Raw genomic sequence first — 27,224 nt, forward strand, 5'->3', positions numbered from 1 at the left:
CACTCAACACCGGCCGAATCCCGGGATGCTACCGAGCAACCCCGAGACGCACCCACGGACCCTTCAGCTGCCACGCCTGCAAGTTCACCTGCATCCGGACCTGCACTGCACCAGCACCCGCCAAGCCGAACACCAGCAGCTACCACCTCAAGTGCATCCTGCTCAACACCCGCTCCGTCCACAGACACGCCGTTCAACTCTGGAACCTCCTTGACACCACAGCTCTTGACGTTGCCTCCTCACGGAAACCTGGATGAACGACTCCTCAGCGCCCGACATCGCCATCGCCATCCCAGAGGGCTACAAGATCACCCGAAGAGACCGAGACAAACAGACGGGAGGAGGCATCGCCATCATCCACAGAGACACCATCCGCATCACGACCAACACCGACGACACCCTGACAACCGCCGAACACCTGCACTTCCAGATACACACCGACCCCAAGACCACCCTCAGAGGCACCCTGATCTACCGACCCCCGGGACCACGCACTCAATTCAGCGAAGACATTGCCAACTTCATCAGCCCGCACGCCCTCCCCTCTGCCGACTACATCCTCCTCGGGGATCTCAACTTCCACCTGGAGAACAACAACGACCGCAACACCACCTCCCTGCTTGACAACCTCGCCAACCTGGGACTCAAGCAGCTGGTGACCAGCCCCACCCACCTCGCCGGACACACACTCGACGCCGTCTTCTCATCCAGCAAGGACATCATCTTCAGCCACGCCACCGGACTCCACTGGACGGACCACAGCTGCGTCCACTTCAGCTTCAGAAGGACCACAATCCACCAGCAACAGGTTGCACGAAGAAGCTGGAACAAGATCACGGCCGACCAACTCGCCGCATCCCTAAACCAGCACCCTCCCGCCCGCTCAGCGAACCCTAGCCAGGCCGCCGACAACCTCACGAAGTGGATCAACAGCTGTGCAGACGACCTCGCCCCACTGAGGACCCCGCCCAGCAGACCCGGCAGCAAGAAGGCCCCATGGTTCACCGACGAACTCAAGAGCTCCAAGAAGAACTGCCGAGCCCTCGAGAAAGCCTGGAGAAAAGACCCAACACCGGACAACATGATCACCCTCAAGCTCGCCACCCGAAAGCACCATCAACTGATTCACGCCACCAAGAAAACAGCATTCAAGGAACGACTGGACAACAACGCACACAACAGCAAGGAACTCTTCAACATCGTGAAAGAGCTCTCCAACCCCAACGCCGGAAACAACGACATCACCCCATCGCAAGACCTCTGCAACTCCCTTGCCTCCTACTTCCACAACAAGATCGCTGACATACACAACAGCTTCAGCTCACAACCAACGCTCCCCACGACCGTACCAACGCCCCCCACCACCACCCTTAGCGCCTGGTCCCCAATCAAGACTGAAGACACCATCCGCATGATGAACTCCATCCACTCCGGATCTCCAACCGACCCCTGCCCTCACCACGTCTTCAACAAGGCCGACTCCGTCATCGCACCCCACCTGCGGGACATCATCAACGCCTCCTTCGACACCGCAACCTTCCCGGAGAGCTGGAAGCACGCCGAACTCAGCGCTCTACTAAAGAAACCAACAGCGGACCCCACCGTACTCAAGAACTACCGCTCCATCTCGCTCCTACCGTTTCCAGCCAAAGTCATCGAGAAGACCGTCAACAAGCAACTGGCTGGCTTCCTCGAGACGAACGGATCCCTCGACCCCTCACAGTCGGGCTTCAGGGCCAACCACAGCACCGAGACCGCCCTCATCGCGGCCACCGATGACATCCGTGCCCTGCTGGACAACGGAGAGACAGCGGCCCTCATCCTCCTGGACCTCTCCGCGGCATTCAACACCGTCTGCCACCGCACCCTAGTGCAGCGCCTTAGCAACGCCGGAATCCAGGAGAAAGCACTGGAGTGGATTGTCTCCTTCCTCGCTGGAAGGACTCAGAGAGTCCGCCTACCACCATTCAGATCAGAGGCCACGGAAGTCATCTGCGGCGTCCCTCAGGGCTCTTCGATCAGCCCCACCCTCTTCAATGTCTACATGAGCCCCCTGGCGGCCATCGCACGCCAACACAACCTCAACATCATCTCCTACGCCGACGACACACAGCTGATCCTCTCCCTGACCAACGACCCCGCCACCGCCAGAGCTGACCTACACGAAGGGATGAAACACGTAGCCGAATGGATGATGACCAGCCGCCTGAAACTGAACTCAGAGAAGACGGAAGTCCTCATCCTGGGCCCCTCACCCTCCGCCTGGGACGACTCCTGGTGGCCCCCTGCCCTGGGCAGCGCACCCAAACTGACAGACCACGCACGCAACCTGGGCTTCATCCTGGACTCCTCCCTCTCCATGACAAGACAAGTCAACGCCGTCTCCTCGTCCTGTTTCAACATCCTGCGCATGCTACGCAAGATCTTCCGGTGGATCCCCTCCGAGACCAGGAAGACGGTCACCCAGGCCCTCGTCACCAGCCGTCTGGACTACGGCAACACCGTCTACGCCGGAACCACTGCCAAGCTCCAGAAGAGACTCCAGCGGATCCAGAACGCCTCAGCCAGACTCATCCTCGACATCCCCCGACGCAGCCACATCTCCGGACATCTGAGAGACCTGCACTGGCTCCCCCTTCAACAAAAGAATCACCTTCCATCTCCTCACCCACGCACACAAACCCCTACACGACCAAGGCCCGAGCTACCTCAACAGCCGCCTCAACTTCTATGCTCCCACACGCCACCTCCGATCGACCAACCAGGCGCTCGCCGCCGTCCCCCGCATCCGAAGAGCCACAACAGGAGGAAGATCCTTCTCCCACCTGGCCGCCAATACTTGGAACTCCCTCCCGACCCACCTCCGCCTGACCCAAGACCACCTCGCCTTCAGGAAGCAGCTCAAGACCTGGCTGTTCGAGCAGTAGCGGACCCCCCCTCCCGAAGCGCCTTGAGACCGTCTGGGTGAGTAGTGCGAGATACAAATGCAATGATTGATTGATTGACCCTACTCCTCCCTGTTTGTTGACATACCACATCGCAGCAGTGTTATCCATCAGGACCTGAACCAACTGACTGTGAAGGGGAGGGAGAAAGGCTTTGAACGTCAAACGTATCGCCCGTAATTCCAGAAGATTGATATGAGACAATCTCTCCTCTGGAGACCAAAGACCCTTGATCTCCAGACCCCCAGATGAGCACCCCACCCTAAGGTGGATACATCTGTTATCACTGTGGCCACCGATGGAGGAAAGTGAAAGGGCTTTCCTTGAGACAGATTGCCCTCCACACCCCACCAAGACAGATCCGCTGCAGCTTCTCTGGAGATCCTGACAGACTCCCTGAGATCTCAGTTGTGCTGATACCACTGCCTGCGGAGGCACCACTGGAGCTCCCTCATATGCCAGCGTGCATGGTTGAACAACAGAATGCAAGAAGCTAACAGACCGAGCAGGCAAAGGACCTTCAGAACCGAACAACTGCTCAATTGTAAAACAAGAGAATCATTTCCTGAATGTAGAGAATCCTTTGTGGTGGCAGGAATACTCAACACACAGTGGTATCCAGTACTGCCCCTATGAACAGGTTGCGCTGTGAGGGCACCAGGTGAGACTTGAGCACATTTATCGAAAAACCCAACTTGTTCAACAAGTGGGATGTTACCTGCAGACGATGACGCACCGTTCTCCGGCGACTCTGCCTTCAGGGGCCAGTCATCCAGGTAGGGGAAAACCGGAATCCCCGACCTCCTGAGATGGGCAGCTACCACTGCCATCACTTTGGTGAAGACTCGAGGTGAAGTAAGACCAAACGGAAGGACCTTAAACTGATAGTGCTGCAAACTAACCGTAAATCGGAGATACTTCCTATGCGACTTCAGGATTGGGATATGAAAATACGTATCCTGCAAGTCGATGGACACCATCCAGACCTCCTGTTGCAGGGCCTGAAGAACCTGCGCTAGGGTGAGCATCTTGAACCTCTCCTGTTTGAGAAACAGATTCAAGATTCTGAGATCCAGGAAGGGCTGTAATCTGCCATCCTTCTTGGGAATCAGGAAATACCGGGAGTAGCATCCCTGACCACTTTCCTGCTCCGGAACCACCTCTATCGCACCCTTTTATAACAGGGCAAGAACCTCCTTCTGAAGAAGAAGTAAATGATCCTCCGTGCAAAATCCTTGGCAAGGAGGGTAAGGGGGAGGGAACTCCCTGAAGGGAAGAGCGTACCCATTTTCTACTAGATCTAAAACCCAAAGGTCCGAAGTGACCAGTTTCCAATCTTGTAGAAAATGAGTAAGCCGCCCCCCACAGGACCTGCATGATCCAGGATGGTGGATCCAGAGCTGCTTTCCTGCATTACCAGTAGGGTTTGGGGAGGTAGAGGAGGAGGAAGAGGTCTGACTACCTGCTCCACGAAGGTGACCTCTGCCTTTACCCCTTTAGGACTTATACAAGGAGTTTTGCTGTTGCTGCTGCGACTGACGGGAACGAAAGGAAGATTTCCCAAAGCCGCAGTATCTTCTGAAGCCATAGCCCCTTGCCTGAGACTGTAAATCCAAGGATTTTGCTGTGGTCCTACTGCCCTTAAATCTCTGCAAAGCAGAGTCAGCCTTTTCTCCAAAGGGCTTAGAGCCGTCAAAGGGAAGATCCAAAAGAGAAGCTTGCACGTCAGGTGAAAATCCAGAAGACCTCAACCATACATACCTTCTAGTAGCAACGGATGAACCAATCACCCTTGCCACTGAATCTGCTGTGTCCAGACCCGACTGGATGATTTGGCGAGCAGCAGCCTGAGAGTCCGCCAAAACTTCACTCAAATTACCCCCGTCTTCCTCTGATAATTTTGCAAGAATCTGCTTGGCAGAGTTCATAAGGGCATGAATGTATCTACCCAACATACAGGTTGCTCAAGCTTCTTGGAATCCCTGTCAGCAGGAGCTTGAGGAAAGGCACCCGCAGACTGCTTTGAACATGAAGCCTGCACCACCAAACTCAGGGGCGAGGGATGAGAAGAAAAAAAACACAGGATCCCCTGGGTCAGGCCCATACCTCCTGGACACAGATTTAGAAATTGCAGAAGCAGAACGAGGATTGCGCCAAACCTCATGGATCGACTCCGTCAGGGCATCATTGAAGGGAAAGAGGCTCAACCACAGAAGATGAAAAATGAAGCACCTCTGAAAGAAGATTAGACTTATATTCAGCCATAGGGAGCTGCAAATCCAAATGTTCTGCCGCCTTCTTCATCACAATATGATACGGTGAGACTTCCTTTGAAGAAGAAGCTTTCTGAGAAGCTAAATCCCATTCCGGGGAAGTGTCTAGTCCACTTGCCTCACACAAACCTTCAAACAAGTCCTCAGTCCTCATTCAACCTCTGCGCTGCTCTCCTCGAGCGCATCTTCAGGGATTCGGTTGCGCCACATGCGGCGTCAAGGGCTCCGGGTGCAGCGTCAAAGGCGGTTCCGTAACAGCAATCTGCGTCAAACGAATCCGTGAAGAAGGTATGCCGGATGGAGCTAGGGACTTCCCATACGGCTTCGACATCCTCGGACCCGGAATTTGCCATGACTGCGCCATCATGGATGGCTTAATTCCAAACATCCAGACATTAAATTTTCTATTGAGATCAGTGACACAAGAATGACGTTCCTGGATGTGGAAATCACATGTTCAAACGGGAAGTTGGTCTCCTCTTTGTACAAGAAGCAGACTGATAAAAACACAATACTGCACCACCAAAGTGACCACCCCAGGAACTTGAAGGCTAACTTGCCCTATGGCCAACTGCTCCGTATCAGGAGAAACTGCACGGAGTTGTCAGAGTATGAAAGACACGCTGACACATTCTGTCACGAAATGGAAAGCCGTGGTTATCCCAAAAAACTGTTAAAAAACTAATTCAAGCGGGCACGATGTACACCACGCGAATGTTTGCTACAAGCAAAATCAAAGGCTGAACTAGACCGGATGGTCTGTGTCACCACATTTGGGCCTGACACAAACAAACTCAGACAAACCGTGTTAAAAAATTGGCACTTACTAGAAAACCTGGACTATCCATTTCCCTGTCCTCTTTTCGCGTATCGTAAGAACAGGAGCATCGGACAACATCTTGTCCGAGCCGAGATAGCATTACCCAAACCTAAGAGTGACCTATTGTCTCAATGGGGAATGAAACCCATTGAGGGACATCATAAATGTGGGACATGCGTGGCCTGTGGGACTACTGTGGAAGGGAAGGAATTCCAACATGGGAATATTAAGTGGAAACACTAAAGTTTCTCAAATTGTAAAACACTAAATGTTGTGTATGTAGTCATCTGCCCATGTAATAAGATTTACATAGGCAAGACAACACAACAAGTGAATATGCGCATAACGCAACATAAGTCTAGAATCAAGAATAAAGTGCTTACAGCACCTATGGTGGAGCATTGCATTGAAAATAAACACACTGAGAATGACTTAAAGTGGTCAATTCTTTATGTTCTGCAACAGTCTAGACCCATCGACCATGATAAACTTCTACTAAAAAAAGAGGCCTACCTTATACTTAAGTTTAATAGCGCACTCAGCGGGCTCAACTCGCTTTCTGAAATATCTAGAGTGTGAGCTTTACCTAGTATAGTGCCTCCAAAAGAAAGGGTCGATGGTAATTGCGCGTATGCTTTCATATGTGGTTTAAATTCACCTTTTTTCACATCTAAATGATAGCCTTCTCTAGCGACCCCACTCTAAGATGGCCGCCAAGCAAGTAGCTATAAGTAGGTCAAAAACCACGTTACAACATGGCTGCCAAACTAAGTGAATGAGAGCTTTCTCTAGCGACCCCACTCTAAGATGGCCGCCAAGCAAGTAGCTATAAGTAGGTCCAAAACCATGTTACAACATGGCTGCCAAACTAAGTGAATGAGAGCTAGATGCCGAGTCACAGCTTGCTCAAGTAAGTCTAGAGCTAACATGGGTTTGATTTGCCACCAATATTGCAGTAGCCCCAGAAACCTAATAAAACGCTGTTATTTCCTCTAGGGAAAGCGAGCGCAAATAATAAGGAATGAGGAAAGCGGTGCCTACATGGTTAGAAAGCGTTTACCGCTGCAACCGATTAGAACACGAACAGCCCAAGCGAGGAATCCCTCAGAGCAGGTATGCCGAGTAGAGCAACGAGTGCCATACTCTCTCCGTCTGTGCATAAAAAGTGCGTAAAACGTTATTCTCATTATTTTCAGGCTGTAATACAAGACTGAAAATTAACTCCCATTTGGTGGAAACGTAGGATCACGAGCATGATCCAGTAAGGTATGTTGATAACATATGTGCCCCATTCTGGTCTTAGAAAGTGAGCAAGAACAGGTCATGATACCTGCGTTTGTTTTTAGATCCCGAAAAGAAAAGAAACTCAGTCAGAACTAATACCCTACCCTTGACCGGCGGCTGCTGGTTCAACAGGTAATATGAGGAATCCGAGTTAAATGTAGTTGGAAGCTAAACAACTGTCAGAAATGTAGCTAAAACAAGTTTTATTTTATACACTTGCAGATATCCCGTATTAAGACAGAGCCCTGATGAGAATCCGTAGAGTTGACATACCGGATTCGAAACGCGTTGGCGTAAAAAGATTAGCCATTTATTGGTTGAATGGACTGAATGAATTAATTTGAAGTCTATTTTTCCTTTTTTGAACTACCTACATTCAACTGTAGTTCATTGATTTATGATTGTCATCAAGTTTATACTTTTGACTCTGGTCTTTATGGAATTACGGATGATATTTTCTTCGTAGTATGAATATTTGAGTGTATATATATCAGAGCAATTCACTTTGTATAATACAACTAGTTATGTGTATGTGTTTGTGTTGTAAATAATCGTGAATTGTAAATAATTGTATATAAGGTGTAGAAAACGATAAGGTGTCCCTTTCATACATCAATACTTAAAAAAAGACAAAAAACAAATAAATAATAAAAGGGTTTGAGTGATATACCCGAACGAACCAGGAAGTCTCTTATGGTTTGTTCCCTCAAAAATAGAGGATTTAAGTAAGTGTGTGGCTGGCAATCTGTGTACTTAGTTATATTAATGGTCCAGCTAGCCCCACGTCCCAGGACCTGACTCCCCCATTCTTCAAATGACTGCGCCATCGGCATTTATGGCACAATGGGGGCCTGAGGAAAATGTTGAGGCACACCCAAATTAAATGCCAGTGGACCCATGGGACCCGAAAGTGCACCAGAGGGGCATGAGGCCCTGCAAACACGCCATACATTGCATTAAAAAAATGCGATGGATCCGAACCCGGTGCCGGGAACGAAGGATACTGCGCCGGCTTGACATCCGATCAAGAAACCTCGGAAGTAGGAACCACTGGGGTCACAGGCGGAGCTACAGGAGCCGCAGGCGTCTCATCATCAACCGGATTAGATAAACCATCCGGAGCCGGAGAGAATCTCGGCGCCGGAGACTGCGCCGGAGTGCCCATATATGAAGGAGAACGGTCCGGATTTTCATGTGGAGACTCTGAAGGTGAAGGAGAGACAAAGTCATTAACACAACACAGAGGAGTCGGAGAAGGCGACTTCAAAGCCCAAGGCTTCGACCAACTGCGTCTAGACCCATGCCTCTTCTTCTTGTGTCTTCTCTTCGAGCCATGTGAAGTCGACGACATCGACTTCAAACGCTTTCCCCTCCTTTTCTCCTTTTTTACTTTAGCCATATACAGCTTGGCTTCTCGTTCCTTCAAGGCCTTCTGGTTCATTTTCCTGCAGGAAGAACAGCCCTCGACGTTGTGATCTGGCGATAAACACCAAAGACAGTCATCATGCGGGTCAGTGATCGACATATGACCTCCGCACTTCTTACAGGGCTTGAAACCCGACTTCCTCGGAACAGACATGGCAGAACCACAGTCAGAAACAAACTACATACAAAGTTTCTAGCAGAGAGTATGGAGAGCCCCAGAAAACCAGTTAGCGTTGATAGTGCGGAAAAAAGAGAACTGACGTCATCACGCCGACGTGGTCCTCTTATAGCTCCAGTGACGTCATGGGGAGCCACGTGCGGAGCCAGAGCATTGTGACGACCTCGTCAGCATGGAGGGCTACGAAGAAAATTCAGAAGAAAGCTGGCGCAGGGGATATTCATAAGGTGAGGAATCCACAGGCAGATGTATCCATCAGAAATACAATTATTTCAAGGCATATATACAGTGAATGGAGTAATCATGTGCTCATAGGAGGAAATTCTATAAAAAGAGGTGAATAGATATTTTAGGTGGGTGAGGTAGGCAGGGTGTAGCTTAGGGGTGAAACAGGAATTCTGCATAGCAGCGGATGCACATGCAAATACTCTAGCACCATTGGGGATGGAAATCCAAATTTAATAAGGAGGACTGGGGCATGAACAGAGGACTAATTATAGGAGGTAAGGGAACTGAAAAATGATCTCATCCTGGGGAGTCCGACTAGGCACTTCATCTATGTTAGTATGCAAATAATATGTAGAGATTTATAGGATCTACTGCAAGACCTGTCGATTCGTTATTTACATATCTCTTCTTAAAGCTTTACTCTGTCATTCTTGGAAAACAGTGTGGTAAATAAGGACTTTTTCCCCATATGCAGCGCACCCGTAGGGATGGAAAGTTGCATGATGATCTACTTGCTTGGAGGATGCTGTGCATGGAGGGCCTGGCGGAGGATGACTCAGATGCCACCAGCGCTGAGTTGTTTTCTTCTGATGCCTCAGAGTCTGACTGTGGAGGGGAGAGTGGTGGAGGGGAGGGCCGTGGGACCGTGTAGGTGTCCTCTGTTGCCATGTTACGGTACCTTAATATGTATGTATGAATATAGCTGAGATTCTCATAGGTCTATGTAGCCTTAAATTGACTAGGCCTTCGCTGGCCCTCACACAAATGTCCTACTCTATTGGATCAGTACTAGCGATGCCATTCTAGGGGTAAATTGTTGTTGTGAGACTGTTATGTGATATATGGATGTGACGTGCTAAAAAATGGCGAAGACATTGATACGTTTTCTATCCTTGGAGGGCAAATGCAGATTTCTCCTTTGTTAAACATGCCCTGATCCTGCGCCGCCCAGCCTCCGGGATGTGGGCCATACATGGCTGTGTAGTGTCCTTGGAACTGCATACTCTTGCTGATTGTATCTCAATAGTGTTAATGTCGATATGCTTTGTGCCTCACTTTTTCTGTGACTTCGCTACAATAAAAATATGTTTAAAAAAAAAAGAAAAAGGACTTTTTAAAGGAAGATTCAGGAGGGGTCATTCTAGCTGTGCAGTGGTGCTTAGCCAACAATAGTTTACCTAGTCCTGGAGACACTGCTGTGCACTCGCCATCATCCATGTTGTTGTAAATCTGGACCACCTGGTTTGCGAAAAAGGCCCCGGATATCTTGCCCTGGATCCACCTAGCCAGAGCGGACATCTCAGTGAAGACAGCCGGGCTGGAGGGGTTCATGCAGGCTGTGGCGAGGAAGTTGTTGACGCCTGCCAGGAACCAGGTCCCATTTTCACTGCACGCAAGGGGGCTCCCGATGTCACCCTGTGAACACAGATTGGGGGTACGTATCTTAGTAAGGACACGTGGACTGTAGATTGTAAAGGCTTAGAGACGTCACAAATTATGTTTCATAACATTGATGCCACGGTGTTGTGGACAAACAAGTGAAAACTGTCCATAATATAAACAAATAAAAAAAACACACACGCACAAAAAATTATCAATGAACATTCACACGTCACATGGCGTCCTGCCAATCTTTATCAAAGAGCTCTAAGTCAAAATTAAGAGAAAGTAGTGGTATGCAAGTTTTTTTCAAAGAGCTGCCTGCCTTAATTAGCCAAAACGGTTAGCTCTCTACTTTTACTAAGGTTTTCAAAGTCCAACATTAGGTATTCTGACATGAAGTAGAGGTAAACCAAGAGTGAAGAAATGCTATGGTGGGACCCTAACCCCACAGCTGAAAAGACACATAAACAAAGGAGACTAACGAAAAGTCATCTTGTAGGGGATACAGCGAGAGAAAAAGTTCAACCAAAGAATTGGACCACACAGTAGCTGCCAGCAAAGTTCGATCATTCTGGCCTGCCCATACTAACCTCTCGCACCACATTTATACACCTTGATGACTACAAGCAACCAAGTTATATATGCAAGGACTCACACAAACATTTTCCGATGCCAATGTATGAACATTGTGCCCATAACACCATCTGTAACATCAGTTACTGCTCCCATCGAAATGTGATCGCATCACTATTTGGTTTCACCCAGTGATTTCCGTTATGAAACTTTGGCAACAAATGTGAAGATAATAAGGGCCATATGTGCAAAGACTGGCGATAACTACCACTAACGCTAGTTAGTGGCAGTTTTCCTACCGCCATGTATCACTGAAAACATTTGCCTTGTTAGCGACGTATGTACAAGATGTTGCTACATGCCGATAGTTTCAAGGAGTCGCAGTGAAAATTGCCATTTACACTAGCATGAAGGCTATTGAAATTCTGGCGTTTGCGGGCAAAAACGAATGAAGGGCCCATTAGCAGCAAAAAAATGCACGTTAGTCAGCCCAAACTGAGTTTTTTGCCTCTAGAGGCAAAAATAGCCTATCAGTCGACCTCCAATGAAAAATAGGATTTAAAACTAATAGAATGTGGAATGGAGCAGCCAGGGCCAAGTGTAGCACAGATCAACAACCCCCTCAAACTCCCATAAGCCAGGATGATCAGCCATAGTCCTGGGGAAGAGGAAATTCAGGACTACGTCTATGAAAAGAGGCGCATTGCTGTGCAAAACCAGTGATGCATCACTTTTCATAGCGCACTTCTTGCATCACCATGGCATTGAAAATCTTGAAATCGAAGGACAGTCCCCAGGGCCCGGAGGCCTCCCTGGGCCTGTGTCTGAGACCCGGATTGGGATGCAGAGGTGCTGTGGAGTCAATAGGCCTCAGCGGGAGACATTGAGGCGCAGCATTGTCCCTTACCTGGGGGTGAAGTCTGGCAGGTCAAATGGAGACACGTTGCTGACCTGTGTGAGAAGACCGTCTTGAGCCCCTAGGAGATGTGAACGGTAGAGGCGCTCCTGCCTACCAACGAAGGGAGGTCCGCTTTGCATACTCTGATCCACCACTACACCGTGGTGCACGGAGGAGACTACCAATGTTGGGCAGGGCCTCTGTGCATCACAGTCCGGATGATGTTGCGCTGGCCAGACACTGTGGAGGGTGACGGCCCAGAGCTGCACAGACCATGTGTGGTGGGAGCACTGCAACTTCACGCCTAAGGGGGTCCTGTTGCATCACTTGCATTGGGAGGTTCCCCAGTGGACTTGGTGGCAACTGCTTTACCCATGCTTGTGAAATCCCACCTGGTTGAGGCTCCTGCTGGCTGAGTCACGGATTAGGAGAGAGTACAGCAGTTTGCACCACTTTGTCAATGTCCAGGTAAGGAGAATGTGGGGCGCGTAGCAGAGGATGCCCGGGGGTCAAGTCGGCGAAGCCTAGCCCCTGTGGATGACGCACCCCCAGTGGCAGATCATCCGCTATGGGGGAAGTGCATCACCCAAGAGGAAAAATAATAACATGATGATAGGAAAAATAATAACATGGTGATAACTTTCCCGCGTTTCCTGCCTCCTCGCTGTCCTGATGCAAAGAAAACACAAGGAGATAATGAACAGAGCTCTGAAACTTTTCAGACACTCACCCCCAGTCACAGATTTTGGATGAATCCATCATCGTTCTTTAGCTTACTTAGCCACCCCAGTTGATGAGGGCTGTTAGTGGGTCCCTTGCTTACTTTGCCACTGGATTCAAGCTAGCCTGGCTTATGAGGGCTGTTATCCCGAAACCGGTCACAGGATGCTTGTTTCCGGTCCAGGGAGAACATGGCTTTGCAGTTCGGGCTGGACGGCTCCCATGAGGCACAGGGTCAAGACTGATTTGCATATAGCTGTGTCTGAACTGGGGTTGGGAAGTGAGTTAAAACAATGAGGATGGATTCAACCCAGATCTGTGACTGGGGGTGAGTGTCTGAAAAGTTTCAGCGCTCCGTCCATCATCTACTTGTGTAAACTTCCTGATGCACCCATGCTATGTTTCCTTTGCAGGCGGGAGGGTGGGTAGGGCTGCTCCACTCATAGAGCAGGGCAGGGGCAGAGTAGTATGCTCACTCAAGTGGGTAATTACTGTTTTGTCAGCTAAATCAGTCATGCACCCTTCCCTGTTTGCATTGCAACCTGCATTGCAGCCTGCATGGAGAACATGCCCACCCCTCCTGCCCCTGGCTGAACGCCTTGTCATGGGGCTCAAGAACAATCACAACACTGCAATGGCTTGGGAGAGGGAGCCTGGCTGCCTTCTTCCTGTTTCTGGAAGCAGACTCAGGAGAGCAGGAGCACAGAAGACGCGTGACCCGGCCTCGAGGTAAAAAATCTTAAAAAAAATATTTACAATCCTGGCTCTCACCCATGCCCCGTGTCCCTGCCCCCTCAAGTCCTTTCCTGCGTTTCCTGCCTCCTGGCTGTCCAGTCCCTCCCACAGCACTTCTCAATGGCAGCCGCTGTGCGCCCATGCACAGGGGGCCTACCACTGATGTGTCAAAGGAATTTTCCATTACAATGCACACTAATACTATGCAGATTGTAACGGTGGGGAAAGTGCTGGATAGCGGAGGGTTAAATATGACTATTCCCACTCCAGTGAGTGCAACGCTAAAACTAACCCTTGCACCCAAAAACCCATCCGGAACCCTCAAATTAACCTCTGCACCCCATAACCCATAACCAACGGAAAATACGAAATTCTCCATTACTAACCTTACAATGCATTGCAATGACAAGCATTGTAAAGACTCCTTGCTTTGTAAAAGTTGCATTGTTAAGGCATTACGATGTAATGCCTGTGTTGTAATGGATGTCTCCCGTTCCAAAGGCAAGTCATAGGGAAGCCTGTCTGCGTCCGTCTGCCCCTGGATTGTACCCAGCACCAAGACCCTTCCTGTCGGACACTCTACTGCTACGAAACCAGCACCCTCCTCGCCATCAACCCTGGATGCCACATCACCTACCATCTAGCAACACTGTGGACGTCTCTTGAAGCCTGCGCCTGTTGAAACTACAAACGCACCTTCTGCCACATCAGCACACCAGTGCCTCGTGCCGCCCAGTCAAGTCAAGTCAAGTCATAGAATTTATATAGCGCACTACATACCCAGAGGGTTTCAAGGCGCTTAGGAAGGGGAGGAGGATTACTTGTCAAATATCCACGTTTTAAGTTGCTTTCTGAATGCTAGGTGGTTCTGGGTAAGGCGAAGGTAAACGGGGAGTGAATTCCATGTTTTAGCAGCCAGGTATGAAAAGGATCTGCCTCCCATGGTGGTCTTGTTGATGCGAGGTACGGTGGCGAGGGCTTGGCTGGAAGAACGTAGTTGGCGGGAGGGGGTGTAGAAGGACAGTCGTGAGTTGAGGCATTCTGGTCCGATGTCGTAGAGTGATTTGTGTGCGTGGGTAAGCAGTCGGAAAGTGATCCTCTTATTGACGGGTAGCCAGTGGAGGTCTTTAAGGTGACCAGAGATGTGTTCGTTGCGTGGGATGTCTAATATGAGCCTGGCTGAGGCGTTTTGGATTCGTTGGAGTTTCTTCTGGAGTTTTGCAGTAGTACCTGCGTAGAGGGTGTTTCCGTAGTCCAGTCGGCTCGTGACTAGAGCGTGGGTGACTGTTTTCCTTGTTTCGGAGGGGATCCAGCAAAATGTTTTTCTGAGCATGCGAAGAATGTTGAAGCAGGAAGAGGATACGGCGCTGACTTGTCTGTTCATTGAGAGTGAAGAGTCCAGGATGACGCCTAGGTTCCGTGCGTGGTCTGTCGGGATGGGTGCTTTTCCGAGGGCTTCCGGCCACCAGGAGTCGTCCCATGCAGAGGGGGATGTACCTAAGATGAGGACTTCTGTTTTGTCTGAGTTCAGTTTCAGACGGCTTTGTTTCATCCATTCGGCAACTTCTTTCATTCCTTCGTGTAGGTTAGTTTTGGCGGTGCTGGGGTCGTTGGTGAGAGAAAGGATCAGTTGAGTGTCATCCGCGTAAGAGATGATGTTGAGGTTGTGTTGGCGTGCGATGGCCGCGAGGGGGCTCATGTATACGTTGAAGAGGGTGGGACTGAGTGAGGATCCTTGTGGTACGCCGCAGATGACTTCAGAGGCCTCGGACTTGAATGGTGGAAGGCGGACTCTCTGGGTTCTTCCGGTGAGGAACGAGGTGATCCATTCAAGTGCTTTTCCTTGGATTCCGATGTTATTGAGGCGTTGTAAAAGGGTGCTGTGGCAGACTGTGTCGAATGCTGCAGAGAGGTCAAGGAGGATGAGGGCGACTGTGTCTCCATTGTCCAGTAGAGTTCGAATGTCGTCTGTTGCTGCGATGAGGGCGGTCTCAGTGCTGTGTTTTGCTCGGAAGCCAGATTGTGAGGGGTCGAGGGATTTGTTGGCTTCGAGGAAGGCGGCGAGCTGGTTGTTGACAGCTTTCTCGATGACTTTGGCCGGGAATGGAAGAAGCGAGATGGGGCGGTAATTTTTGAGTTCGGTGGGGTCCGCTGTGGGTTTTTTCAGAAGGGCGGTGAGTTCAGCGTGTTTCCAGTCTTCCGGGAAGGTGGCGGAGTTGAAGGAGCATTTGATGACGTCTCGGAGGTGCGGTGCTATGACGGAGTCTGCTTTGTTGAAGATGTGGTGAGGGCATGGGTCTGTGGGGGATCCTGAGTGGATGGAGTTCATCAGGCGGATGGTGTCCTCAGTGGAGATTGGGTTCCAGTCGTTAAGGGTGTTCACGGGGGGAAGATGATCAGCAAATGGTAGGGTGGGTTGGTTTCCGGGTTGGTTGTCAAACCTGTTGTGGATGTCTGCAATCTTGTTGTGGAAAAATGAGGCTAGGGAGTCGCAGAGGGTTTGAGAGGGGGTGATGTCGTTGGAGTTGGCCGAGGGATTGGAAAATTCCTTGACGATGTTGAAAAGTTCCTTGCTGTCAAGTCGATCCTTGAATGCTGTTTTCTTGGCTTTTCGGATTAGTTGGTGGTGAGTGCGGGTGGCGTTTTTGAAGGCGTGCTTGGTGCTAGTGGTTGGGTCTTTTTTCCAGGCCTTTTCAAGGGAGCGGCAGACTTTCTTGGACTTCTTGAGATCATCGTTGAACCATGAGGCCTTCTTGCTGCCAGGTTTGCTTTGACGTTTTTTCAGTGGTGCTAAGGTGTCGGCGGTGTTGGATAACCATAGGGTGAGGTTGGCGGCGGCTTCGTTAGCGTTAGAAGAGAGGGCTGGGGTGTTTCGAAGGAGCGATGCGGAGATTTGGTCCGTGGTGATTTTGTTCCAGTTTCTTTGCAGGGTAGGTTGGAGGTGGATGCTGGGTTTTGGTTTGTTGTAGGTGAAGTGAACGCAGCTGTGGTCAGTCCAAAGGAGGTCCGTAGTGTGGCTGAAGGAGACATGATTGCTGGATGTGAAGATGGGGTCGAGTGTGTGACCTGCGATGTGGGTGGGGGAAGTGACTAGTTGTTTAAGTCCGAGGTTGGCGAGGTTGTCCAAGAGGGTGGCGGTGTTACGGTCGTTGATCTTTTCAAGGTGAAAGTTGAGGTCTCCCAGAAGGATGTAGTCTTTGGAGGGGAGCGCGTGTGGGGTGATGAAGTCCGTGATGTCTTCACTGAATTTTGCGCGGGGACCTGGTGGTCTGTAGAGGAGGGTGCCTCTGAGAGTGGTTTTGGGGTCGATGTGGATCTGGAAGTGAAGGTGTTCGGAGTTAGCGAGGTTGGCGTCAGAACTGGTTGAGATGCGGATTGATTTCTTATGGACGATAGCGATTCCTCCTCCTGTGTGGCTGGTACGGTCTTTGCGAGTGATCTTATAGTCTTCAGGGATGGCAATGGTGATGTCTGGTGCGGAGGAAGCATTCATCCATGTTTCCGTTAGGAAGGCGATGTCCGGAGAAATGGTGTCTAGTAGATTCCATAGGTCAATGGCGTGTCTGTGGACCGAGCGGGTGTTGAGAAGGATGCATTGTAGGTGGTTGGGGTCGGGAATCTGTGGTGTGGTCGTAGCGGAGATGTTGTCGGTGCCGCTGAATTTGCAGGAGAAGCAGGAGAAAGGTCCATGGGTGTGTCCAGGGGCGGCTTGGACGCAGTTGGGGGCGCGACCGGGGTTAAGGGCTAGGAGGGTGGCGGCATCGTAGGTAATCCGGGAGGGCTGGGCAATGCGAGGGACAGGGGGTCTGGCGCTGGGCGTGGTCCAGGCGCGGACGGGCGTAGACGGGCTTACCTTTGGCGCACCTTCAGCGTGTACGTAGCGCGTGGACGCTGCGCATGGGACCATCTGACATAAATGGACAGAGGAGGGGGAGGGGCGAGGTCGGTTCAGCTGGGAGGCGGGTCGGGTTAAGGAGGAGGTCAATAACAATCAACAAAATGGAGGCGGAGGGGTCAGGACGGAGAGAGCGCTAGGGGGAAAACACACAAATGCTGAAAAGCGCTATAAAATCAGAATGCTAATAAGCAAAGCGGCGATTTCGAAACATAAGCACCAAATCTGCAAATCAAGTCACGCTGGCAGTGTCACAATGCGAAAGGCAAATCAGCTAATTCAGTATGCAATAGGGCAAAAGCGTTAGACAGAGCACGCAGCGGCAGTCAGCGCACAAAGCAGGCTAAAGTTATAAATGGCACTCCAAATAATGCAATATGCGTTCTGCAACGATACCGCAGCAGCAGGGGAGCGACCACTCAGCTTGGAAGCGAAGAGCGAGTCACGGCGCTTCCAGGTAATGGAGCGCTGTTTGTTGACTGTGGGAGGGTGGTTCAGCTGGGAGGCGGGTCGGGTTAAGGAGGAGGTCAATAACAATCAACAAAATGGAGGCGGAGGGGTCAGGACGGAGAGAGCGCTAGGGGGAAAACACACAAATGCTGAAAAGCGCTATCAAATCAGAATGCTAATAAGCAAAGCGGCGATTTCGAAACATAAGCACCAAATCTGCAAATCAAGTCACGCTGGCAGTGTCACAATGCGAAAGGCAAATCAGCTAATTCAGTATGCAATAGGGCAAAAGCGTTAGACAGAGCACGCAGCGGCAGTCAGCGCACAAAGCAGGCTAAAGTTATAAATGGCACTCCAAATAATGCAATATGCGTTCTGCAACGATACCGCAGCAGCAGGGGAGCGACCACTCAGCTTGGAAGCGAAGAGCGAGTCACGGCGCTTCCAGGTAATGGAGCGCTGTTTGTTGACTGTGAGAGGGGGGTTCAGCTGGGAGGCGGGTCGGGTTAAGGAGGAGGTCAATAACAATCAACAAAATGGAGGCGGAGGGGTCAGGACGGAGAGAGCGCTAGGGGGAAAACACACAAATGCTGAAAAGCGCTATAAAATCAGAATGCTAATAAGCAAAGCGGCGATTTCGAAACATAAGCACCAAATCTGCAAATCAAGTCACGCTGGCAGTGTCACAATGCGAAAGGCAAATCAGCTAATTCAGTATGCAATAGGGCAAAAGCGTTAGACAGAGCACGCAGCGGCAGTCAGCGCACAAAGCAGGCTAAAGTTATAAATGGCACTCCAAATAATGCAATATGCGTTCTGCAACGATACCGCAGCAGCAGGGGAGCGACCACTCAGCTTGGAAGCGAAGAGCAAGTCGACCAACAGCGCACCCAAATGTCTCAACTGCATCCTACTCAACGTGCGGTCCCTCCACAAACACACAACAGAAATCTGGGATCTCCTTGATACCACCTCTTCAGACATCGCCTTCTTAAGGGAAACCTGGACCAACCTCTGCTCCGGACCGGACAGCGTCATCCCTGACAGCTACTAAATCCCCAGCAAGGACCACCCCGACCATCCAAGAGTAGGCATTGCCATCTCCTCCAAAAGCACACTCCTACTGACAAAGCACTCTAATGACCCAACAGTGAGAATGGAACACCTTCAATTCCAGATCAGGACCAACCCCAACCTCATCATTTGCAGGCACCCTCATCTGCAGTCCCCCCGAGCCCCTATTCACCGATACCCTTGTAGACCTCATTGCACCCATGCTCTCCCATCCTACTCGGAGCCCTCAAGTTCCACCTGAAGAATCCCAGTGGCCAGTGACCAGAAAACCACCACCTTCTGGGGAAGCTCACCAACATCAACTCAAGCAGCTAATCACTGCACCAAACCACATAGCAGGACACACGCTCAAGCATGTCTCCTCCGCCAGCGGGAACTTCAACTATAGCCACACCCCTGGATTCTCCTGGACCGACTATCATTGTATACATCACATCAACCCCATTGCAGCTGGATCAAGGCCACAGAAGATCTTCTTGTCAACTCCCTCAGTACCACCCCTCCGCCAACGCTTACAGACGATAACACAGCAGCGCACAACTTCCGCCAATGGATCTCCAACTGCGCCGACACCCTGGCACCCCTCAACAAAAGATCAGGCAAACAGCACTCCAAGAAGGCCTACCGGTTCACTCCCGCCCTCCACCAGTCCAGATGCCCTGCAGACGCCTCGAGAAGTGATGGAGCAACAACATCAGTCAACTCCACAACACTGTCACCCTTGCACCATGGCGCAAGGGTGCCTGCGTTGGCGCATGGCAGCCATTGTGCGCCAACGTAGGTGAATAAGACAGGGGGGCTTATTCATGAGCCCCTTCTGACAGTTTCACCCCGACAGTGTGCCAGTTTCTTGATGTACTTGCAGCGTGAATCTTGCACCACATTGCTCCGTATTTGCAAAGTGATGCATGTAGGCATAGGCGTGACCTTCTGAAGCCCTGTGCCACATTACACCTGCATTAGGTATGATGTGTGCAGGGTGTGCGTTCCCACGCAACAAAGCCTCAGAGGAATGACACAGTGAAAATCATCAGCTTTCACTGCGACAATTGTAGGACTGCACTGCATCAGTACCTTACGCCTGCCTCATGGCAGACGTAAGGGTGACGCAGTGCTACAGGGATAGGCTGAACCCATGCATTGCTGGAGATGCATCATGCTTGTGACACAACTGCAGCAATGCGTGACTTTAGCGCTGACAGATACATCATGATTCCAGATGTTTCTGTCATTAATTGCGACATGGAATGTTGTACAGTGCATACAGCACATCCATGGTGTTGCAAGAAGGGCGTAGAGAAAAATGTTGCAACACTGTTTTGTCGCAGCGCTAAAACACTTTTCCTGAATGAGGCCCAGGAATGCGCTCTATCTTACTGATGGTGCGCATTCCTGCCCTGTAGTTTTTGTCACAGGGCAGTGCAGCAACATTCCTTGCAGCACTATTTTGGCTGCCTAGTGCCAAAGCTGAAATGCTTCCGTCATGGTGCAAGGGTGCCTGCATTGTAGGCAGGACTGTTTGTGTGCAGGAAGGGACACCTTCCTGCACAAAAACAAATCTGAGAGGTATTTTCCTTTTTCTATGTGTGCTGCAGAAAGATAAAAACGTGGAAAAACAAAGATATTTCCCCTTGTCACGCCCCACCTGGGGAGGAGTAGAATTTTAATGCATTCTCAGGTCTACCACTAATAGTAAGTCTGGGAATGCACCAAAATTCATGAGTAAGTGCATGGGAACATCCACGCTTCACCCATGGAATGCCTCCCTGGGGCAGGGTAACGCAAGGTAGCGATTTGCACTGCATTGCATTACTTTAACTGCTTAACTGCTGCGCGAATTCCGCCATGGTGTGGTGGTTTAATTAAGTGGGCAGGGCCGGGTCAGCCAACGGACTTGCGCAGCACTACGGTGGTAGTGCTTGCGACGGCCGTTGGCCGACAGAAGCAGCGAAGGCGCTAGATTTTCAAGAGAGGTGGAGGCAGCACCAGGGATGAAGTCATAAATCAGGCAATATTGTATTTTACAAAATTCTTTATTGTTCTTTGTAAAAAATACCGGACAAAAGCCAACAAGTTTAGTTCCTTTTATAAGGGCGAAAATAAAAATACATGGACCAAGTTCCATTCCGTGTGTCCAAAGAATAAGTCAATTCAGACGAAAATGAGTATACTACGGTTTCTAGGAAGAGTCTGTACTGAGTTGCAGATAAATTCCATTTGCTGCAAAAAGTCAATCTGGGTTATCAAGATCGTTGCTCAATGTGTATTCGAACAAAGTTTATACCATACAAAAAGATCTGTAAAGAATCCGCTTCAAAGTAAAAATTAAACAGCAATTACCCAAACAAAATCTAATAAAATAGTAGATCTTCATCAGTGCAGGCACTTTTGTAGGGACCAGACGAATGAGTCCAAAGGCCTGTAAAATCTGCTTCAAAGTAGATATTCAACAGCAATTCCCCAAAATAAATCTAATAAAATAGAAGGTCTTCTTCATCCATGCAGGTACTTTTATATGGACCAGATGAATGAAGTCCAAGTCATTACTTAGCAGTCTTAAAGCCCATCCTCCAATCTGAACGAGGTTATAATAAACCCACAAAATTCAAATCGGATCTGCCTGCAGAGTACGTGTGCCCGCACCCACGATAAGGAAAGGAAGGGGCTAGGGGGCATATTACCAACAACTAGCGATAATTATCGCTATGTTGGTTTAGCGGCGATATTTTCATCGCCGAGCTGCGGCGATTTTTATCGCTTAGGAACCTTGCTATTATCAAGGTATATCTCCTAAGCGATAAAAATCGGCCGAAATGCATGAATATCGCTGACTGCATTACTGAGCTAATGCTCTTAGCCCTGTTATCCACCTACCATGGATAACCTGGCTAAGAACTACTCAGGGGCAGGTGTTAGCTTTTGGAGATATTCGCGCTTAACGCGAATATCTCCAAAAGTTGGTAATAGGAGATAGCGATGTTAGCTACTGTTTCCAGGCGCTAACATCTTGGCACGCCCACTTTCCATGTCATTAGTGATAAATATCAAGTCAAGTCAAGAAATACTTTATTCGGTTCAATTTTCAAAAACCATAAAAGTACAAGACACACATAAAAAATGGTCCAAGGATCACAATACAACATTAAAAAAGTTACATTCTACGGTTAAAAAGAGACAAGCGTTAGTAAAAGCATTACAAGATAAAAAACTAGATTCAGATATACAATAGGCGATATTTGTAGTGGGTATTCTACGTCCAATTGATCTTTTTACCCAGTCTCACTGCAATAGTTAAAAATTTGGCCACATTATAGATTTCCCAGATATCTGTTAACATCTGAAGATACAATAAAGCTGGTTTAACCTGCCTAAACGCTCTTCCCTTTAACAGGGGAATAATTAATTTTTTCCTGATGTCTTTAAAGTGGGCACAGAAGAACAGGTAATGGACAGTATCCATGATTGAGTAACCATCACAGCTACATATATTCAATTCCAAGTCCCTGGTCCAGCCAGGACGGCCAGAAATTAACAGGTGGACTTTGTTCAATCGGAACTTAGTGAGAAGGTACCTATGGTTTGGATTGTTAACAACCTTCAAATAAAGTTCCGGTTCATGGTCTGAAGAAACAATCAATTGATGAGACCTAACAGAAGGTTTTAACAGCTCCCTGTTTTCTCTGTCCATTCCACTATACAGCAAAAAAGTGTTCTTTGTCCACTTCAGATCAGCTTTCACAAGGGCGGATGGATTGTGGAACAGTTCGGGCCGTCCCAGCTTTACACACAACTGTTCAACATATTTCAGCCAAGGGATCTTGTTCCAGTGATCTAATTTTAAGCAGTCCTTCAGGATTTCATGATTAACTTCGAGCTCTGGATTGAGCCATACAGATATCCATTTCAAAAGGGGGGCCATAGAAACTCGATCTTCCAGAAAATCCACCCCGCATTCCTGATGTACATAAATATCATTAACATGCAAAGCGGGGCCCAAGATGGTCGCTATCTCCTACTAGCTGTCGCTAACTGGTGTTAGCGACAGCTAGCTAATAGGGAGATAATTTTATCTCCGCTTTCTTGGCTTTTAAAGCCAAAAAAGCGGAGATAAAACCCCTTGAGATTAGTCAATCCATGCAGGGCCATACAAGATGACCTTGATAAATCTCAAGTAGGTTTTGTGTCACCCTTGCACCCCGTGCATGCCACACTGGTGATGCAAAACCTTGATAAATATGGACCCCAGGCTGGCACCCAGTCAATATTAAAAAAGTTAGGAATGTGGGGTTAGAAGGCTATATCACAAGGGATGCACTTGCATCACTAGGGACCTGAGGGTGTTTATGAAAATTGGGATACACATTTAGTTCTGTAAATTATTCAGTGTTTCGCTTTTGTTTGAGCTCCGAGCACAACTTTCCCACCTCACTGCACCATGTTATTTATTTTATTTATTTATTTAAGTGTCTTGCAGAGCGCACAAATACCCTTAGGTGTCTCTTAGCTACGGACTGGGCAGAGGAAATGACCTGGGGCGGGTGGTTTATTGGTTAAAGAGCCATGTCTTTAATTGTTTGCGAAAGGTGAGCAGGGTGGGACTGGTCTTAATGGAAAGGGGGAGTGTGTTCCATAGTCTGGTTGTGGCCACAATTTAGTGTTTGATGAAATTCATTTATGTTCATGTAGGATTATTAACTCAGAAGCAAGATATTTATCATTACAAAATATATTGTCTCTTATTAGGGACCTTTGCCTTTTATACTTTACTGTGCTTAAAGTGCAGCTCTGTTTCCTTTAAGGAACACAGGCTGCATTTAAAAAAAGAAAATGTTACGTACTTGTAGTCCTGGTTCTCCATCATATGTATTTTCTTTGAAGTCATAAACGCTTCAATAGTTTCCTGCTATGTGCGTTGACCCCAAAATACCATTAAATAGTTATTTTTCTTGGAAACGACATCAAAGAATGCCTTTGTCCATAAATCTTCTGAATAAATCTGTTGAATTAAAGCCTAAAAAATGTTGAATTTTTCCTGAATGTTCATCAGAATCTTTCTAAATGTATTCATGGAAAATGATTGCAGTGTCTTCCAATAACATTTTTGGGACAATGAGACTTTGAACCAACTAGAGAACATGAATGCAAAATTACAGTCTGCCGGCTTATACTTAACAGAGACAGACAAAGGAACCTATCCCCTTAAGAACATTGGAGGCAACTGCCAGTACAAGGCATTGTGAAAAGAGTGCCTCCAACCTTCTAAAAGAGATAGGTTACTTTTTTCTCCCTCTGTTAAACGTAAGCCTTCAGACTGCATTTTTATTCTAAATATTTGTACTAACTCTAAAAGTAGTTAAAAAATTCAATTAAATAAAGACATCCCTGAGATGGAATCCAATCTTACTGAGTCGCAATTTGTGACCTACCTCATGAATACTAATAAGGTAGTTTGGATTTCAGGCTCTACGCGCTGTGCGCCCATGCCAGTTTTCTCCACTTCTGGATCCACCCCATACCTTTCCAACCTCATGTGGCTGTCGAGGCAGACCTTGCCTCCCCTTGGCCACTGCAGACTGCACATTTTTTTGCCGCACAAAGTCCCCCGTGGTGAGGTTGACACGGTTGAGTGTCTGCGCTGGGCCTGGGATGAGTTGCCAAAATACACCAGCATCCTCTATGCACCATCCATGCGGCTCACCAGCAATCCGTCCTGGGCCATCCGCATCAATGCCGACATGTATCCTGACAATAACTTTTCGCACTCCCAGAAAATTCTTCCCCGCTTGATAGGCTTCTCTACTATCAGATTAGGGGGACGTGCAGAAGTGATAATCCCACTTTTCCTCTTGCTCCCTAGCCCGATGCAGCGCTTGAGTTTGTCAGTTCATCTAACTATCCTCGGAAACGGGTCAAGAAACTCTATGCTATCACACTGGCTGCTTCCCTCACCAACACAGAACGTGCTCGCAACGCATGGAGTGCAGACCTAGAAAGCGATATCTCTCCTGAGCGCTGGCACTACTGTTGCAACCAAAATAAACGCCTTTTCCCTAACTACCGTCCATTTTAAGTACCTACACAAACTCTACCATACCCCTACTTCACTCCACAAGATGGGCTTAAGGGTCACTGACAGATGCATGCATTGCTCGTCCCCCTGCGTAGATTTTGCACACCTGGCCTGGCTGTGCTCCGGGGTTTCTGCGTTTTGGGCGGAGGTGTGTGCCGTCATCAGCGAGATTACACTTGAGTGCGTCGCCCCTGATCCCCTGCTGTGCCTCTTGGGTTATGTGGGGCATGTATCAGATGCAAATCCCAAATTGACTGCAATGCTTCTGGTGCTCGCAAAAACGCCGGGTGGCCATTCACTGGGGCTGTAAAACGGCACTCCAAGCTAAATGTTGGTTGGATGATGCTGCCCGCTGCCAGACGCTCCTTGGCGAATTCTGGAATCTGATGCCTGCGGCCAGTAGACCTCCTGACATATGGGTATAATCCTGTTAAGAAAAGGGTTTTTGAAGGAAAAAAGGGGAAATACTGGGCGCACAGCCCTATTAGCACACAAACTAAGTGTCGTAAGGGTGGTGGTGCAAACAGACGATGGGATAAGCCCTTTAACCGGGTTGGAATTATCACCGGACTAGCGACCAAAACACTTCATCCTAGCCTTTTCTCAGCCCTGATGAGTCCCGGAATTTAACATTCCTGGGACGAAACACGTGTCGGCTGGCAATCAAGAGACCATTAAAATGAAGATTTAATCACGAAAACAACTGTGTTTCTCTGGCAGCTATAATCAGTTCACTGTGTGTCTATTAAGACTGAGAATTTCTATACTTCTGTACTCTGTGTGTGTGTAATAGGCATTCAATTGGCCCTCCTGACATATGGGGCCCGCTCACATTCTTCCTCCAACAGCAAGTCACCATTGACGATATTACAACTCCCCCCTCCCTGTTTACACTTAATTCACTGACATTGACTCCATGGGCTTAGACCACACCTCAGACCTGACTTATCTAATTCCCCCTCCATAATGCAACCACCATAACTCTGATCAGCATGCAATGTGCTGTGTTAACATCTAATCACCAATTGCTATGTAACGTCAACTTTATCTGTAAATGCAGCTTCATCTGCGGCCACCGATGAAATGACAACCTGTAACATGCCTTATTGTTTTTCTGTTTTCTCTTCAATAAAGGTTTTGAAAAATTAAAAAAATTTAAATGAGTTAGGTTGGATTGCGACCCGTTAGGATTCAGAAGTCTTGTGAACTGACCTATTAGTACATTGGTCAATTCTAAAAAAACAAATTCCATTCGCAAAACATCAGTGGCAATTTACAACCACTCTTTACAAATGGAAAATGTGCACATCTGCCCCTTAACTGCCCCTTCAACTGTCCTTAGGGAGCATTCATTCTGCGGTCACAACCTATTCATGCTGGTGGTTTAGAAAGGATTTATTTCAGTTAATCCCAAAGTCCAAGTTGCTCCCCATAATCTCCAAGTATGTAGAATTTAGATGGATACAGAACCTCTGAATGTCATTTGTCTATTAGCCAGTACCTTTTCTAAACTTTTGTTTTATTGCTGAGAAGATAAATAAAATATGGTAGTAAGAACCACACTTATTCCCAGGCTTCCATTATTTATGTGTCAGAGTAATCATATTCCATTTGAGATCTGCAGGCTGTGTCCACTTTCTCTTACACCAGTGCAAGAATTCTGCATGTTCCTCCTTGATCACAGGCAGTCTTCTGAACAAATATACTGAGAAGCTGTTCGATTGTGGTATATTCCCAGAATGCATTTGGTATAAAGCCTGCTCAACACCATTCACAGTCATCACTGCCTCCAAATCTGCTCTGAAGCAGAAACACTCATTAATATCTCTTTCAACAAATTCGCCTAGGCTACGTCAGCCATCATAGGTCCCATTTTATACATTTAATTTAATTTGTGAGTTTCTAACGCGCTAGAATCGACTCCCGAAGGAGTATCTCTGCGCCATAGACCGCTGGGGAACCCATCCTGGCTTTCCCTTTGAGATGATCACTACTGGGTATCTCCAAGGTGAAACCAGGCATCCCCGGCGTTTGTGGGGGGCCGTTGTGGAGATGAGGCAAGCTAATGCCCAGAGTTGCCGAGTGTGATCCCTGATTAAAGAAGGCACCGAGGTGAGAATTATCGAGTCCGCTGACCCTGGTCCTCGACCCTGCCACATCAGGAATTGAACCCTGGTCTCGGGCCGTCCTCTGCACCCGGGTCTGCCGCCTCTAACCAGTGAGCCACACCACTCCACTTTGACTCAAAGGCTACAATAACTATGTAAAAAAAA

The 27,224-nt window shown here is 48.6% G+C and overlaps 1 protein-coding gene across 1 annotated transcript in view; it reads right to left on the reverse strand.

Annotated features, from left to right (window-relative positions):
- LOC147703646 (polyserase-2-like) overlaps positions 1-27,224 on the reverse strand; it is a 1,078,318-nt gene that overhangs the window by 144,128 nt on the left and 906,966 nt on the right. Inside the window, exon 15 of the mRNA XM_086929536.1 lies at positions 10,332-10,569. Within this exon, the coding sequence (XP_086785662.1) occupies positions 10,332-10,569 (238 nt within the window). The remainder of the gene's footprint in view (positions 1-10,331; positions 10,570-27,224) is intronic.

The sequence above is a fragment of the Lissotriton vulgaris genome, chromosome 7, assembly GCF_964263255.1.
Source record: "Lissotriton vulgaris chromosome 7, aLisVul1.2, whole genome shotgun sequence".
In the NCBI taxonomy this organism is placed as follows: domain Eukaryota; kingdom Metazoa; phylum Chordata; class Amphibia; order Caudata; family Salamandridae; genus Lissotriton; species Lissotriton vulgaris.